At 46.7% G+C, this 14,009-nt stretch overlaps 2 protein-coding genes across 6 annotated transcripts in view; both read left to right on the top strand.

The window, feature by feature from the left end:
- LOC114803387 (uncharacterized) overlaps nt 1-14,009 on the top strand; it is a 189,876-nt gene that overhangs the window by 113,282 nt on the left and 62,585 nt on the right.
- On the top strand, nt 723-13,806 carry LOC114803390 (inverted formin-2-like). 5 transcript variants are annotated; one of them, XM_029002918.1, is made up of 24 exons: nt 723-914; nt 3,891-4,295; nt 4,959-5,074; nt 5,202-5,361; nt 5,448-5,481; nt 5,560-5,701; nt 5,977-6,109; nt 6,206-6,823; nt 7,085-7,224; nt 7,452-7,513; nt 7,595-7,697; nt 7,787-7,872; nt 8,592-8,692; nt 8,862-8,932; nt 9,074-9,181; nt 9,382-9,452; nt 9,575-9,698; nt 9,782-9,946; nt 10,211-10,313; nt 10,451-10,597; nt 10,677-10,922; nt 11,025-11,351; nt 12,816-12,872; nt 13,506-13,806. In XM_029002918.1, the coding sequence occupies exons 2-23, from the start codon at nt 3,905-3,907 to the stop codon at nt 12,869-12,871; spliced, it is 3,504 nt and encodes a 1,167-aa protein (XP_028858751.1). In that variant the 5' UTR covers nt 723-914; nt 3,891-3,904; the 3' UTR covers nt 12,872; nt 13,506-13,806. The 5 variants fall into 5 exon arrangements, 4 of the variants coding, with proteins under 4 accessions (XP_028858751.1, XP_028858752.1, XP_028858750.1 ...); XM_029002919.1 differs by lacking the exon at nt 723-914 and adding an exon at nt 1,155-1,265 and having other exon boundaries at nt 10,680-10,922; XM_029002917.1 differs by lacking the exon at nt 723-914 and adding an exon at nt 1,155-1,265.

The following is a 14,009-nucleotide window of genomic DNA, read 5'->3' as shown; positions in this document are numbered from 1 at the left end:
GACATGGCTTTCCAGAGTTCCAGAGTTTCGGTGGTGCCCAGGACGGGAGCACAAATGGGACATTGTGCATAAAGAATCGCCCTTTGTTGGGACGCCCGTTCCTCCTGACGCAGCCCCCCTCAGGCCGAACCGACGTTTTGTGTGGTAAACGAATCGCTGATGTTCGTGATCAGATCTCAACTTGCTTTCACCGCGACTTGATCGCGTGTCACGACGTTGCTGAACTGCCCGGGAACTACAGATAATAATCATTAAAATCTCATCTCGACACCTGCAGCTGCAAATAAACACACCTTTTTTAGAATAAAAAGAAAAGCTTGGAAAGACGTAAAAACCAATCAGATGCCTTCTGATTGATTGGGGGTAGTGGTGGCCTGGCGTAAGGTTGCCGGTTCGAATCCCGAGCCGCCAAGGGGCCACTGAGGTGCCACTGAGCAAAGCGCCGACCCCACACACTGCTCACCAAGTGGTGATGGGTTAAATGCAGAAGACACATTTCACTGTGTGCACCGTGTGCTGTGTATCTTTTTTTTTCTTCTGAGGGAGGAGCCAGATGTTGCGTAGAGTCAGCGGTATTAGTAGAGGGGTGTGGGTGACAGAGAGAGAGTTAGGCTCATTAAGTGAAACAAAGGCAGGGGAGGAGGGTTGGCGGATGTGACGGCCCCGCCCTGGCAGCTCCTCCTGCCCCCATTAAACGTGGCCAATGTGGTGGACGTGTGAAATTCTGTGAGGTGAAACCAACCTGGAGGATAAATTTGTGGGCACAAGCCAACTTCCCTCAGATTGACAAAGTTCTGTGGGTGCTGAATGAAACGTCTCTGCATTAAAGAGAGAAAGTCCAGTTGCCGCGACTCAACTTTCAGACACAGTGCGTGAATGTCAGTGTATTTTGGGGGGGGACCAGCAGCTGTAAGGTAAGACAGTATCATTTTACCATTACACAATGACGAGTTCATGATAAACGTGACTGAAATGTGTGCTCTTTACGTACAACAGGGCTTCACGCTCTGTTTTCTTTACTTTCCATGAAAAAACTTTCCAACTTTCCCCCTAGTCCGCAGCTGTACGGCTTCAGTGTGATGTGGTGGAATGTGGGAGGGTGTGTGTGAGAGAGAGAGAGAGAGAGAGAGAGTGGGAGGGAGAATTGTGTGTATCAGAGAGAGAGAGAGAGACAAACAGGGAGAATGTGTGTGTGTGAGAGAGAGAGAGAGTTAGATAGTGCGTGAATGTCAGTGTATTTTTTGGGGGGAACCAGCAGCTGTAAGGTAAGACCATTTTACTGTGGTTTTACGGTGACGCAAAGTTCATGATGAACGTGACAAAAGTGACTGAAATGTGTGCTCTTTTTGTACATCGGAGCTTTTGCACTCTTTCTTTACTTTTCTTAAAAAAAAATTTCCCCCTAGACCGCCCAGGAAAAGCAAATGTTTTAAACGGGACATTCAAGTAAAGGTAGAGCGGTGCGATGCATTATGTTTCGTCTTGTACACACCGCAACAGAAAAAGCTGCATTTACATTTTAATGGCCAAGTGACGAGCTGCGTGAAGCGGGAGGTTCTGAAGCTGTACGGTTGAGAGATGTGTGATGTGGTGGAATGTGGAAGGGTGTGTGTGTGCTCCGGATCAGGCTCGTTCATCTGTTTATGGTTAGAATTGGGTTTGGCTGGGGGTCCGGGAAGGTGCTGGGACCCAGTCATCCCCAAAGTCATGGCTTCCAATCCGTCGTGAACCTCTAATTAGTATTCATGCCGAGACCAGATGCCAAAAGTCGGCTTTTGCCCGTCCATTTTCTGACCCACTTTCTGCTTATGTGGGTCAGTTTTGTTTTTATTGTGTCCATGGTCGTAGTCCATAAACACCGGTGCATTCTGGCCGCTATTTATCCATAATAACGGCGCCCGGGGAACCTGCCGTAGTCTCGGGAATGTTCCTGGGGTCAGCTTTTCTTCGTGCCTCGCCCGCATGCTGGTGCAATATGTTATCTCGGCCCTTTTAGCGTGTTACCACATGCAGCCCACTCCCTCCCTGACAAGTGAAACATCAGAAATGTAGATTTTTTTTTTAATACGTATGGCACGCTTTACTTTACTTTACTTTATTTTGCAGACGCTTTTATCCAAAGCGACTTACAAGAGGAAGACACCAGCAATTCTCGTTTGATTTCTATAGAATTTTGAGTTTACAAAACGAAGAGCCCTGATAAGGCCTAACTTGTCAGCAAAGAGCATGCTCGGAAATTATTAAGTGCTAGACGAAGAAAAAATTATAATATATATATATATATATTTTTAATTTATTGTTTTGTGCAATCTGTACGCATGTGCGTGTGTAAGTGTTAGATTTGTCTGTAATATTTTTTGAACAAGAGGGTTTTCACCTGCTTCTTAAAAGTGGTGATAGTCTCGGCTAGTCGTGTGGAGGAGGGCAGGTTGTTCCACCAGCCAGGGACAACAACGGAGAACAGAGTTGATTGGAATCGGAGACCCCGTGAAGAAGGAATTTTCAGTCTCATTTCATTTGCCGATCTGAGAGAGCGTGCAGGAGTGTAGCTAGGTAGTATTGTATTGATGTAGGAGGGTGCCGTTCCATTTACAGCCCTGTAGGCAGCATCAAGGATTTGAACTCACTGCGAGCAGCTACCGGGAGCCAGTGGAGGGAGGTAAAATAAGAGGTGTAACATGGGTGTATTTTGGCTGATTGAAGATGAGATTGCCATATTTAGGATCATCTGGAGTGGTTTTATGGTGACTGCAGAGGCACACCACACCACGCCCCATCCTACTGGTACCTGCTGAGGTCAGGTAGGCACTAATCAGATCTTCGTAATCGCAGCGTGTTGCATTGCGCAGTGGCAGTGGAGCTAGCAATGTCCTGCATGCGCAGCCTTTATCGCGCTGTCACAGGGCGTGCGCTCGCTTACTTGCTCGTGACTCACGCATTTACTCACACGTGGTTTGGGAAAAGGAATCAGTCAGATGAGCGCGTTGAGCAATGAAAGCCGAGAAGCTTCTTCAGCCTGACATCCGGTGTTTTTCCACCGCGCCGCTGCTTTCCCTCATAAAAGGCCTTTGTACGGTCCACCAGGCTCTGTTGTGACGGTATTATCTCCCGGCTAGGGTTTACCACGGCAACGGACATGCATTCCGGGAAAATACGACCTCAAATAAACAGGCCTGCAGGATCTGGTGAACATCCTTATCCTCATCCTGAACATTTTTTATCTACCTTTACCTTACATTTACAGCATTTATCAGACGCCCTTATCCAGAGCAACTTACAATCAGTAGTTACAGGGACAGTCCCCCCATGAGACACTCAGGGTTAAGTGTCTTGCTCTGGGACACAATGGTAGTAAGTGGGATTTGAACCTGGGTCTTCTGGTTCATAGGTGAGTGTGTTACCCACTAGGCTACTACCACCCGTGGTATGGAATGAAATTGCTCTGTATGCAGTACTTTCTTGAAAAAAAAAAAGTACTTTGTCATTGCACACAGCGTGTCCTCTGCATTTTAACCCATCACCCTTGGTGAGCAGTGGGCGGCCATGAGAGGCGTCCGGGGAGCAGTGTGTGGGGACGGTACCTTGATCAAGGGGTCCCCACTGGCAGCTTGGCGGTCGCGATCTGAACCCACAACCCTTTGGTTACTTAAAGTCCACTTCCTTGCCGGCTAGGCCACCACTGCCCCATAAGCCATGGAGCATAAAATCATAGTATTGATCACAGGCTTACAAAAAAGCAGCACCTAGACCAAAACTTTTTGGGCCTAACCTGTCTGATGACTGCTGGCATTCCTTAATGGACCTGGAAATATTTTCTGCTTTTGTAAGATCACTTTTGATAAATAGGTTAGGTTCTGGTTTGGGGCTGAAAGTACAAATCATGTTCCTAGGAACCTCCACCATCATGACCGGCAAAAACAAGTGGGGCGCCTTGAAGGAGAAGGTGACCAGTGGCCCACAGGATGAGACGGACGGCCATTTGGAAGCCAACCTTGAGAACGCGGACCCCGAGCTCTGCATCCGGCTGCTGCAGGTGCCCAGCGTGGTCAACTACTCAGGCCTGCGCCGACGGCTGGAGACCAGTGACCAGGCCTGGATGCTCCAGTTCCTGGAGCTGGGCGGCCTGGATCTTCTCATGGAGGCCCTGCATCGGCTGTCGGGCCGCGGCTGTGCCCGCTTTGCCAACGCGCTGCTGCAACTCACCTGCGTCGGCTGCGTCCGCGCCATCATGAACTCGGCCGTTGGCATCAAGTTTATTGTTGATGCGGAGGGATACGTTCGTACGCTGTCCCAGGGTGAGTGGACGCCATCTTTCCACCATCAGCAATATGCCTTTGTTATAATTAATGAATTACACTATTCACATGAATAAACAAAGGATTTCTCAGTCCAAGAACAGTACATAGAATTGTATGCGAAATTTACATATAGTCAGAATATGTAATGTTTTTTGTGTAAATAGATCTAATTAACTTCACCTAGACCCAATTTTATATACCAGGACTTAAAATACATACTTTTTTACATTATTATTAAAATATAATTTGAAAACTACAATTTAAGGTTGTATCACTCAACTATTGCTAAGCATAAAGGAATAAACAAGCTAACAAATGGAGTTTATCTTTTTGCCTTTTTCTGGACACATCCTGGCTTATAAACAGTTCTGTAACAGTCAGAATGTAAGATTAAAGCTGTGGCTTGTAAATTCCCAGTCATAAAGCCACAACAGATTTATAAAGTCATTCATAAAGTCACGATTTATTTACTCCATACCCTACAATCATAAAGTGTCATGTTGTGGCATTTAAGCTATGTATTGTAGTAAAAAAAATGTCTGTTTAGCCAATATTGGATTATTGGATTATGGTGTTTGTTGGCATCATTGACTCAATTTATCAGACTGGCCACGTTGCTATTTTGGCCAAAGGTTGCTGACCCTGCATGTCTTTTGGCAGCTCTGGACACGTCCAACACCATGGTGAAGATGCAGGTGTTTGATCTCCTGGCCGCTCTGTGCATGTTCTCCCCGAAAGGGCGTCATCTGGCTCTGGACGCGCTGGAATATTACAAGGTACTTCTGAGTTAAAAGGCCCTGATGGTCACCATAGGATCTAAATTGGTAACATTTCTCTTGGACAGTTGGGGGACATCAGTGAAAAATGCTCATTTCAATGGAAGATTGTGTTCCATTTCCATAGAACGTAAAGAGCCAGCTGTACCGTTTCAGCGTGATTATGAATGAAATACACAGAACGGACAACACCCCGTACAGACTGACCCTCCTCAGCGTGGTCAACGCTCTGCTCTACAGCACAGAGGACCTGCGTGGCAGGGACAAGCTGCGCAAAGAGTTCATAGGTGACCATTCGTCTCAACCACAATTCAGAAAAGCATTCATCTGTCTTTTCAAGTCATTTCAACGTTCCTCTCGCGTTGTTGCGTAGGCCTGCACATGTTGGACCTCCTGCCAAGACTCAGGTACGTCCCTCAACTGTCTGCCAGCATTTTTGTTGGAAATGTTGAGTTGTGACGAGGCAGCAGTACTGTAATACACAGGGAACTGGAGGATGACGATCTGCTCATCCAGTGCGATGCCTTTGAGGACACCATGGCTGAGGACGAGGAGGAGCTGCAGAGGGTATTTGGAGGCATCAACATGAGCAACCACCAGGAGGTGTTCAGCTCTCTTTTCACTCAGGTGAGCACCGCTCAGTAGACTTCACCACACCACAAAGTTTCACCACACCACAAAGTTTCTAACCAAGTGCCAAAGACAGCCAACGAGACACCAAGAAGAAGGTGAATTCACCTTCTCCTGCTCAGTAACGTTTAATAATGAAACTGTATATTCTGCACATTATTGTGAAGAATGCATCAGTGGAGACTGGGGGACACTGGAGACAGTTTAGCTGTTTAGAAGATATTTTATTTGGCCTTGTCCAGTTAAACTGTTGAATTGCCTTCGTACTTCAGGTGAGCAGCAGCACATCCTCGGTCCAGCTCCTCAGTATCATGCAGAACCTGCTGCTGATTGGGTCTGAGAGGGGGGACATTTGGCTGGCCCTCGAGGCCCTCACCAACCGAGCAACGCTGCTGGCTCAAGACCGTAAGTGGATTTAAAACCGCGCTTTTACCTAGTGGTCAGTCGTGGTCCTCAACTTTGAGAAACTCTGTTCTGGTTTTTGTTCTGGTTTGTTTTCAGCTCAAACTGACTCAGCTGAGCAGATCATGACCAGGCTTCTGCCCGTCATCAAGCCCAGTCATCAGGATGTAGGAGCTGCCACTAAACCACCCAAAACCAGAGACAAGATGGTGCAGACCGTACCTCTGGAGGATGGGCTGCGTCAGGAGGGGCTGAGCAAGAGCCCGGACGTGGACCATCAAGCACCACCATCAAAGACCCCTACAGCTCCACCACCTCCACCACCACCACCCCCACCTCCTCCTCTTCCTCCTGGTACAGGAAACATGATGCCTCCACCTCCACCCCCTCCACCACCCCCACCTCCTGGCCCAGGAGGCATGGTGCCTCCACCTCCTCCGCCTTTACCTGGCTCAGCTCTGCCCCCACCTCCACCGCCCTTGCCCGGCGCTCCAGGCCTTCCTCCTCCTCCTCCTCCGCCGCCTCCACCCGGAATGTTCGGGGGATTCGGAGGTCCACCGCCCCCTCCGCCTCCTCCTGGCGGCGGGGACGTCATTGTGGCTCAGGGTGTTCAGAGTCTGGGCTGCCGCTTTGCCCCACCTCCCAAGCCAAGCCACTGCCCCACCCTACGTATGAAGAAGCTGAACTGGCAGAAGCTGCCATCCAATGTGGCATCCAGTAAGTGTTCGGCCATTTTCAACATGGACTAGATCACAACAAAGTTCACTAAACATTTTTAAATTTTTAAACTTGCCAGTGAAGATGATGGTTGCATTGAAAATTGCAGCTATCAGCTTCAGTGTTTTACAGACACTTAAAAATGAGTGAAAATAACATTTTTACATCTGCTAAATGTGTGAGCCTACATGCTTATGAATCCTAGTCTTAACAAATGTAGTTTTTAATAAAAAATAAATAAATACCCACCACCCCCGACAGGCAGCCACTGCATGTGGACTTCTGGGGAGTCCAGCCCCTTAAAGCCAAACTACACCTGCATTGAGGAGCTGTTCTCGCTGCCCGTTGCCGAGCCGAAGGCCAAAGGGACGAGTCCCGCCGTTAAAAAGGAGCCCAGAGAGGTGAGACCGAGGACAGTCAACCATTAATAAACCATAATTCAAATGTGAACGGTGTGCAGCCACGAACGGTGCCCAGGGAGCGGTACCTTGATCAAGGGGACCCCAGTGGCACCTTGGCGGTTGGTGGATTTGAACCTGTGACCTTCCGACCACTAGGCCACCACTGGGCTTAATGCGCTATTGTTTGAAAATGACGTAGGATTGTCTGCTGTTTGTGTTGCTGACAGATAACATTTATTGACGCCAAGAAAAATCTCAACTTGAACATATTTCTGAAGCAGTTCAGATGGTGAGTGTTTGTTTGGTCCGCGTGAACGTTGCCTTCCGTGTGAATTGGTGACTGTGCTCAGACCCACTCCTCGTCGTTTAGCTCCAACGAGGAGTTTGTTACCATTCTGCAGAGCGGGGATCAGTCCAAGTTTGACGTGGAGGTGCTGAAACAACTGCAGAAACTTCTGCCGGAGAAGCACGAGGTGGGTTTATCACACCGATGTTAAATAAACGAATAAATCTGTTTTAATAACAATTTCAACGTGCCACAGTGATAATTCTGCCTCCACAGATCGAGAATCTGAAATCCTACGATGGCGAAAGAGAAAAGTTGGCGAGCGTTGATCAGTTCTACCTGCTGCTGCTGGCCGTGCCAAGGTGCAGTGCTGCTGTTGTGCCGATGTTGTGCATTTTTATCACGTCGATTTCCACGTACATGACGTACTGTTTACGGAACGTCGCTACATGTGACATTGCATTGCTACGTTACAGCAGCGCTTCTTAAAAACTCAGTCAAAAATATATTTGTACTTGTAATTAATTCCAACCCAACCAAGTGCATAGAGTATTAATGGCGAGTTTTGATTGTCGTAGCTTCACATTTGTTAAACGTTGCGCGGCGGTTAGCGCCTCACACTTCCATTTACATTTTCAGAGCGACTTACAATCAGTAGTGACAGGGACAGTCCCCCCGGAGACACTCAGGGTTAAGTGTCTTGCTCAGGCACACAATGGTAGTAAGTGGTGTTCGAACCTGGGTCTTCTGGTTCATAGGCGAGTGTGTTACCCACTAGGCTACTACCACCTCCAAAGTTTACATGCTCTCCCCGTGGTGCGGGTTGCACACCAAAGGTGTGTACATTAGGTGTGAATTATCTGTAGGTGTGGCTGTGTGTGTCCCCACCCTGGGATGGGCTCCGGCAGCCGCAACCATGAGTAAAACTAAACAAGAAAGTGCGTGAGTCCTTCTGCACAACTTTCAACAATGTAGAGATTGACTAGTAATGTTAATAGTGATTTAGTTGGGTCAATGCTGTCAAAATATTGATACATTAGCTCTTTAAAACGTAGCTGTTCTTTGTTTGCGTGTGAAACAGCTACCCGTTGCGGATCGACTGCATGCTGCTGTGCCAAGAGACCGGCAGTACGCTGCAGATGCTGAGGCCCAGAGTCCAGGTGATGGTGGCCGCCCTCGAGAGTGAGTACTGAGTGCGGCGCACTCTCTGCCCCTGTGCAAACTCATTCCCAGGTTCCTCAACCCGTTTCCACACGTCAGCAGCGGACCTTCTGTCAGACGGAGAGCTGGATTTGACTGAACGTTTGACTGTGATTTCATTGATTTTCTTTTTTTCCCTCCACAATCTTAGGTCTGAGGGAGAGTACCCGCCTGCCAAGATTTTGCAAACTCATCCTCGATGTTGGGAACTTCCTCAACTACGTAAGGACTTCTGGTTTTCAACATCTCGGCAGATCTAAAACAAGCTCCTGCTGAATGAGCTGTGCTTCCTGCAGGAAGAGAAGTTATTCACCCTCACGGGCCTCACTAATGGCAATGATTCTGTTCCTTTTCCTGCAAAAGGGGAGTCACACGGGCAACGCTGAAGGCTTTAAGATCAGCACGCTGCTGAAGCTGACCGAAACGAAGGCCAACAAGTCCCGTGTCACCCTGCTCCATCACATCCTGGAGGTACCACGTCCAAGCAACCCGACCATGCCCAGCATCAGGGGAACTTAATAGCACATGGCATGAATGTGCCACTGGTGCCATGTTGTGTTTGAACATGGTTCAGCCGAACAGATTTCAGCACGAAAAAATCTTTTGTAATCATTTATTGTATTTATAGTCTGTGGTATGGTGTAGATTGATGCTCTGTCATTGAATTTCAGGAGGCAGAGCAGCACCACCCAGACCTGCTGAGCCTCCCAGACGACCTGCGTACCTGTGAAGAAGCTGCGGGGTGAAAATTTCCCACTAGTTTTCCTTCTGCGTTCGTTTTTTTTTTCCTCTCAAGTGTCTCTCATGTCCAGTCATTCGTTGCTCTGGGTCTAAAATAACTGTTCTGTTCTATCACCAACCCAGAGTCAATATGGATTCTGTACAGTCTGAGACTCTCACCCTCATTAAGCGTCTGAAGGACTCTGAGAAGAAGGTCATCTCCTCGCCAGTGGAGGACATCAAGCAGCAGTACTTCAGCAGCATCAAGGTCAACACCACCCTCACGTTAGTGGAAATCACCCGCTGCTAAACCACATATGACGTCTTAACCCCCAACATCTCCATCCACAGGGGTGCATAGAGGCCTGTGTACAGCTAGAGGAATGTCTCGCCAGCATCGAGCGCAAAAAGGAAGATCTGGCAACGTACCTCTGCGAAGACACCTCACGTTTTTCCCTACAGGAGCTCTGTGGGACTCTAAAAACCTTTCGAGGGCTTTTCCTAAAGGCTCTTAAGGTAACATTTAATGATGGAAATATTAATAAACATAGGGAAGAACAGACAAATACAGGAATGGACTATCGAAAAGAGTACAATACAAAAATAATCATTATGTTACCTTAACAAAACTGCTTGCAGCTTTAGATAAACCTGGCTTTTGTCCTCACTGGTTTGAATTGGTGCATATGACCACTTTATACCATAGGATAACAGTGCAGAAGATGTCTGTAGATACCAAGTTAAAAGGTTTAGACCTGCATGACTTGCTTCTATTTGCAGGACAATCAAAGCCGTAGGGAGCAGGAGATCAAAGCTGAGCAGAGGAGGAAGAAGCTGGCTGAGGAGGAGTCAAAACGGGAGAAGGGGGAGAATGGGAAAATATGTAAATATCAGACAATTTTTTTGGTAAAACTTTACCAAATGTACAGTGTACTTTACACCCCCTGTGCAGTGCTGTATTTAGTTACCATTAGGTTCTTTTTTACTTAAGGTTACTTAATGATAGTGTTTCTGTTCAAGTGAGGAAACAGGTTCCGGTTGAACAGGAAGGCTGTATCATTGACCATCTCCTGGCCGACATTAGGAAGGGATTTCCTCTTCGGAAGACCAGGCCAAAGGCCGACAGGGAAACCCTGCCCCCTGCTGGCAGATACAGCGTTGTTCACGGTAGAAATTTCCTCCTGTTAGAGAGCTCTATTTTAGAATAGATAAACAACGTAATGATATAATCCTCTTTTATGTTCAGAAGAGAGCTCCAGACATGAAGGCGTAGCTGGTGGCACCACCCAGCAAAACAGAGAGCAGGCTGTTGATCAATCATCTCCAGATGAAGTAAAGCATGAAGACAAGGTGTCACCCGAAGCAGAGAAACAAAAGAAAGAAGGTGGGAATGAACAAAGAACACCTGATCAGACGTCTTCCAATGGACCCTGCAAGGAAGAGTCTAAGATGCCAGAGGTCCACCATCAAACTGCTGAGATGAAATGTCCTGGTATGGAGGATTTACTCAGTATCTGCATGGTGTTGTGGAGATCAGTAATTCACAACTGCATAAGGATCCTTCCTTTTTTTGTGCTTTGATCTGTTTCAAAAGTGAGTACAGGACCAATTGAAATGTTGGCAGCAGGAAGCATCCAGAAGCCAAACGGTTACCAGGCAGACGAAAAAAAATCACCCCCAGAGCCGGCCCAAGACCCCGTGTCCACAGCAGCGTCTACTCCAGAACCCAGACAGAACCAGAAATCCCAGGAACCCCAACAGAACAAGATGCACAGCCCATCCATTACAGTTCACAACGGAAGGACAGAAGATGGGGGGAGTGGTGAAGAAGATCACGACCCTGCTGACACGGATGAAGGGCGCGTGGCTGCCGACTCGGCATCAGATGCCGTCTCAGACACCAAGAATTCCAAACTAAAAGGTGATCAAATACTCTCCAGCAACTTGTGCTGAAGATGCCGGTGCTGATGCACAATCCAATTAAATAGAATCATAGAGTAGAATCATTTCATTTCAGCATTTGCTGCAATGCCATTTTGAGCAGAGGACCAAAGGTTTGATGAAAATATCAGCTCACTGTAACCTGTTTCATGTGTTCTGACAGGCTGAATTCTGTTCACCAGCCACTAGTGGAACAAAAGCCACTAGTCTACCAAAATCTCACTCTAAACTAATCAGCCATAATATTATAACAAGGTGATAACATGAACGACACTCATTACCTTGTTAGAGGGACATCTGGCAGGATGGAGGGGGTATATGAAGGCCAAGTCGAGTCAAAGTCAACTGGTCATGGCACCATTTACATGAACACGAAGAGAGGAGATTGTGAAGCTTTGGGGATTCACAATGTGCAAAAAGACATGGTGCAAATGGAATAACACACGACACAAAAACACTGACAAATGACATTGTGCACCGACCCATAATATGGTGCAGGTAGAGACAAACTGGACAAACCAGGTGGACAAGTAGCAGCAATATGACAATATTGAAGCAGCGAGTGAACATTTTGTCTTTTAAACCGATGGGTAGGAAGCAGAATACATTTGAACCAGGATTTGAACCAGTTACGAGTCCACACCTGAGTGTCCACTGGGAGGTTGAAGCGAATTGAAAGTGAAGTGATTGTCATTGTGATACCGTGATGCAGCGCAGCACAGCACACAGTGACACAGTGAAATGTTTCGTCTGCTTTTAACCATCACCCTTGGTGAGCAGTGGGCAGTCATGAGAGGTGCCCGGGGAGCAGTGTGTGGGGACGGGGCTTTGCTCAGTGGCACCTTGGTGGCTCGGCTTTCGAACTGGCAACCTTCTAATTACGGGGCTGTTTCCTTTACCGCTAGGCCACCACTGCCTATAAAGGGGATGTCAGAACTGGATCATAGAGCAATGGAAGATGTGGCTTCTGCGTGCCTGTGTTTCGCTTACCTGGGGTAGAAATGGCAATTTAACACCTATAACCCACCCACACATTGTTGCGGTACACCCCTTGTTGAAAATGTTATTTCAGGAGGACAATGCATGTTGTCATGCAGGATAAATTGAGAATGTTCGGAGAAACATCATAATGAATGTGTGTGACGTGGTGGGAAGTCCAGTCCGTGTAGGCACCACTCACAATGTACAGGACTTGCTGCTGACAGGTTGGTGCCAGAAGCACATCGTACCTTCAGGGGTCTAGTGGGAACAAAAAAAAGAGAACTGCTCAATATTAGGCAGGAGCTCATAATGTTATGGCTGATTAATAACGCAATAAAATTGTATATACCCATTGTTTGTGCACCACAAACGACACTTTCTATGAAAGTGTGAACTTTTGTAACCAGACATTCCTTCAAAGATGGAAAAAAAAATCGCCTTTTTTATTTTTGTCTCCTATAAGATCATAATAGTCGGAAAAAGGGCAGCAAGGCTAAAAAAGGTTGCGTTGCTCAGTGAGGTAGGTTGTGTGATGGTGCATGTTGGTGAAATCGCTTCAGATCCCTCTACTGCTCTTCTCGCTCTGTGTGTCTGTCGAACCCTGTTGTTTGATGCTTACGTAAACACTCTCTCTCTCTCTCTCACACACACACACACACACACACACTTATGTCCACTTTATCCACACCTTGACCCTGCAGCTGCAGGTGGCAGCTTTCCCTACAATCTCTGCAAAACAGCCCTGAAATAAAGGGTATATTAACGCCCAGCGTTCCTTTTTTTTTATATTATCTGTGAGCCATGAGCACTGCTGAACGTCAGCGGATGAGTATTGATGGAACGTCATTACATTTGGGTCAGTGCCTCTGCAGCCAACTGCTACACTAATATCAAAGGTTGAGACGCAGAGCCTTATTCGGGCCAACTAAATCCCCACATCGGTTTAGATTGCAATCAGTACTCCTATTCAGAACAGATATTGATTTTTCACTTTCAACACTTTTTTTTTTTTTTTTTTTGGATTACTAATGGATCCCTGCATCACTAACTGAGGGTCACTAATGCTTGGTTTATGGTATTTCATTGCATGTGTTGTTATGGAATCATGATGTTTTCTGCATGCATGAATTGATTTATGTATGCTCCTCCCCAGGTGGACACACAAAGAAGAGCAAAAGCAGAAGAAGCACAGACTTTTGATTGCAATCGATTCAGCACCTACCTATACACATCCTTCATTACAGTCGGACCTGCTTGACTGAGAAACATTTAAAGGGCGTGCCAGACCTACAAACTTTTTGCACAGTCAATATATATGAATGTAAATTAGACCAGAGAATAATGAATGTTCTCTTTTGTAAAACTGGAAGTTCAGTTATTGGTCACGTAGACCTTAAATACATTTTGCATGATATGTTTTGTATTGATTTGATTAAAGGTCCCATATTATGGTTTTCTTTTTGCTTTTATACTGTATATATGAAAGTGAAAGTGATATATGTCTTAGTGGTGCCCTAATTCTGTATTTGAAGTCTTTTTTCGAAATTCAGCCGTGATGCAGAATTACAGCACTTTTAGCCAGTCCCAATTAGCTTTAAATGCAAATGAGGAGGAGAGAGGCGGGACGAGGAGGAGAGCGGCCTATAGAAGTTGAGCA

This window comes from Denticeps clupeoides, chromosome 14 (genome assembly GCF_900700375.1).
Source record: "Denticeps clupeoides chromosome 14, fDenClu1.1, whole genome shotgun sequence".
Classification (NCBI taxonomy): Eukaryota; Metazoa; Chordata; class Actinopteri; order Clupeiformes; family Denticipitidae; genus Denticeps; species Denticeps clupeoides.
This window is presented reverse-complemented; position numbering and strand designations above follow the sequence as displayed.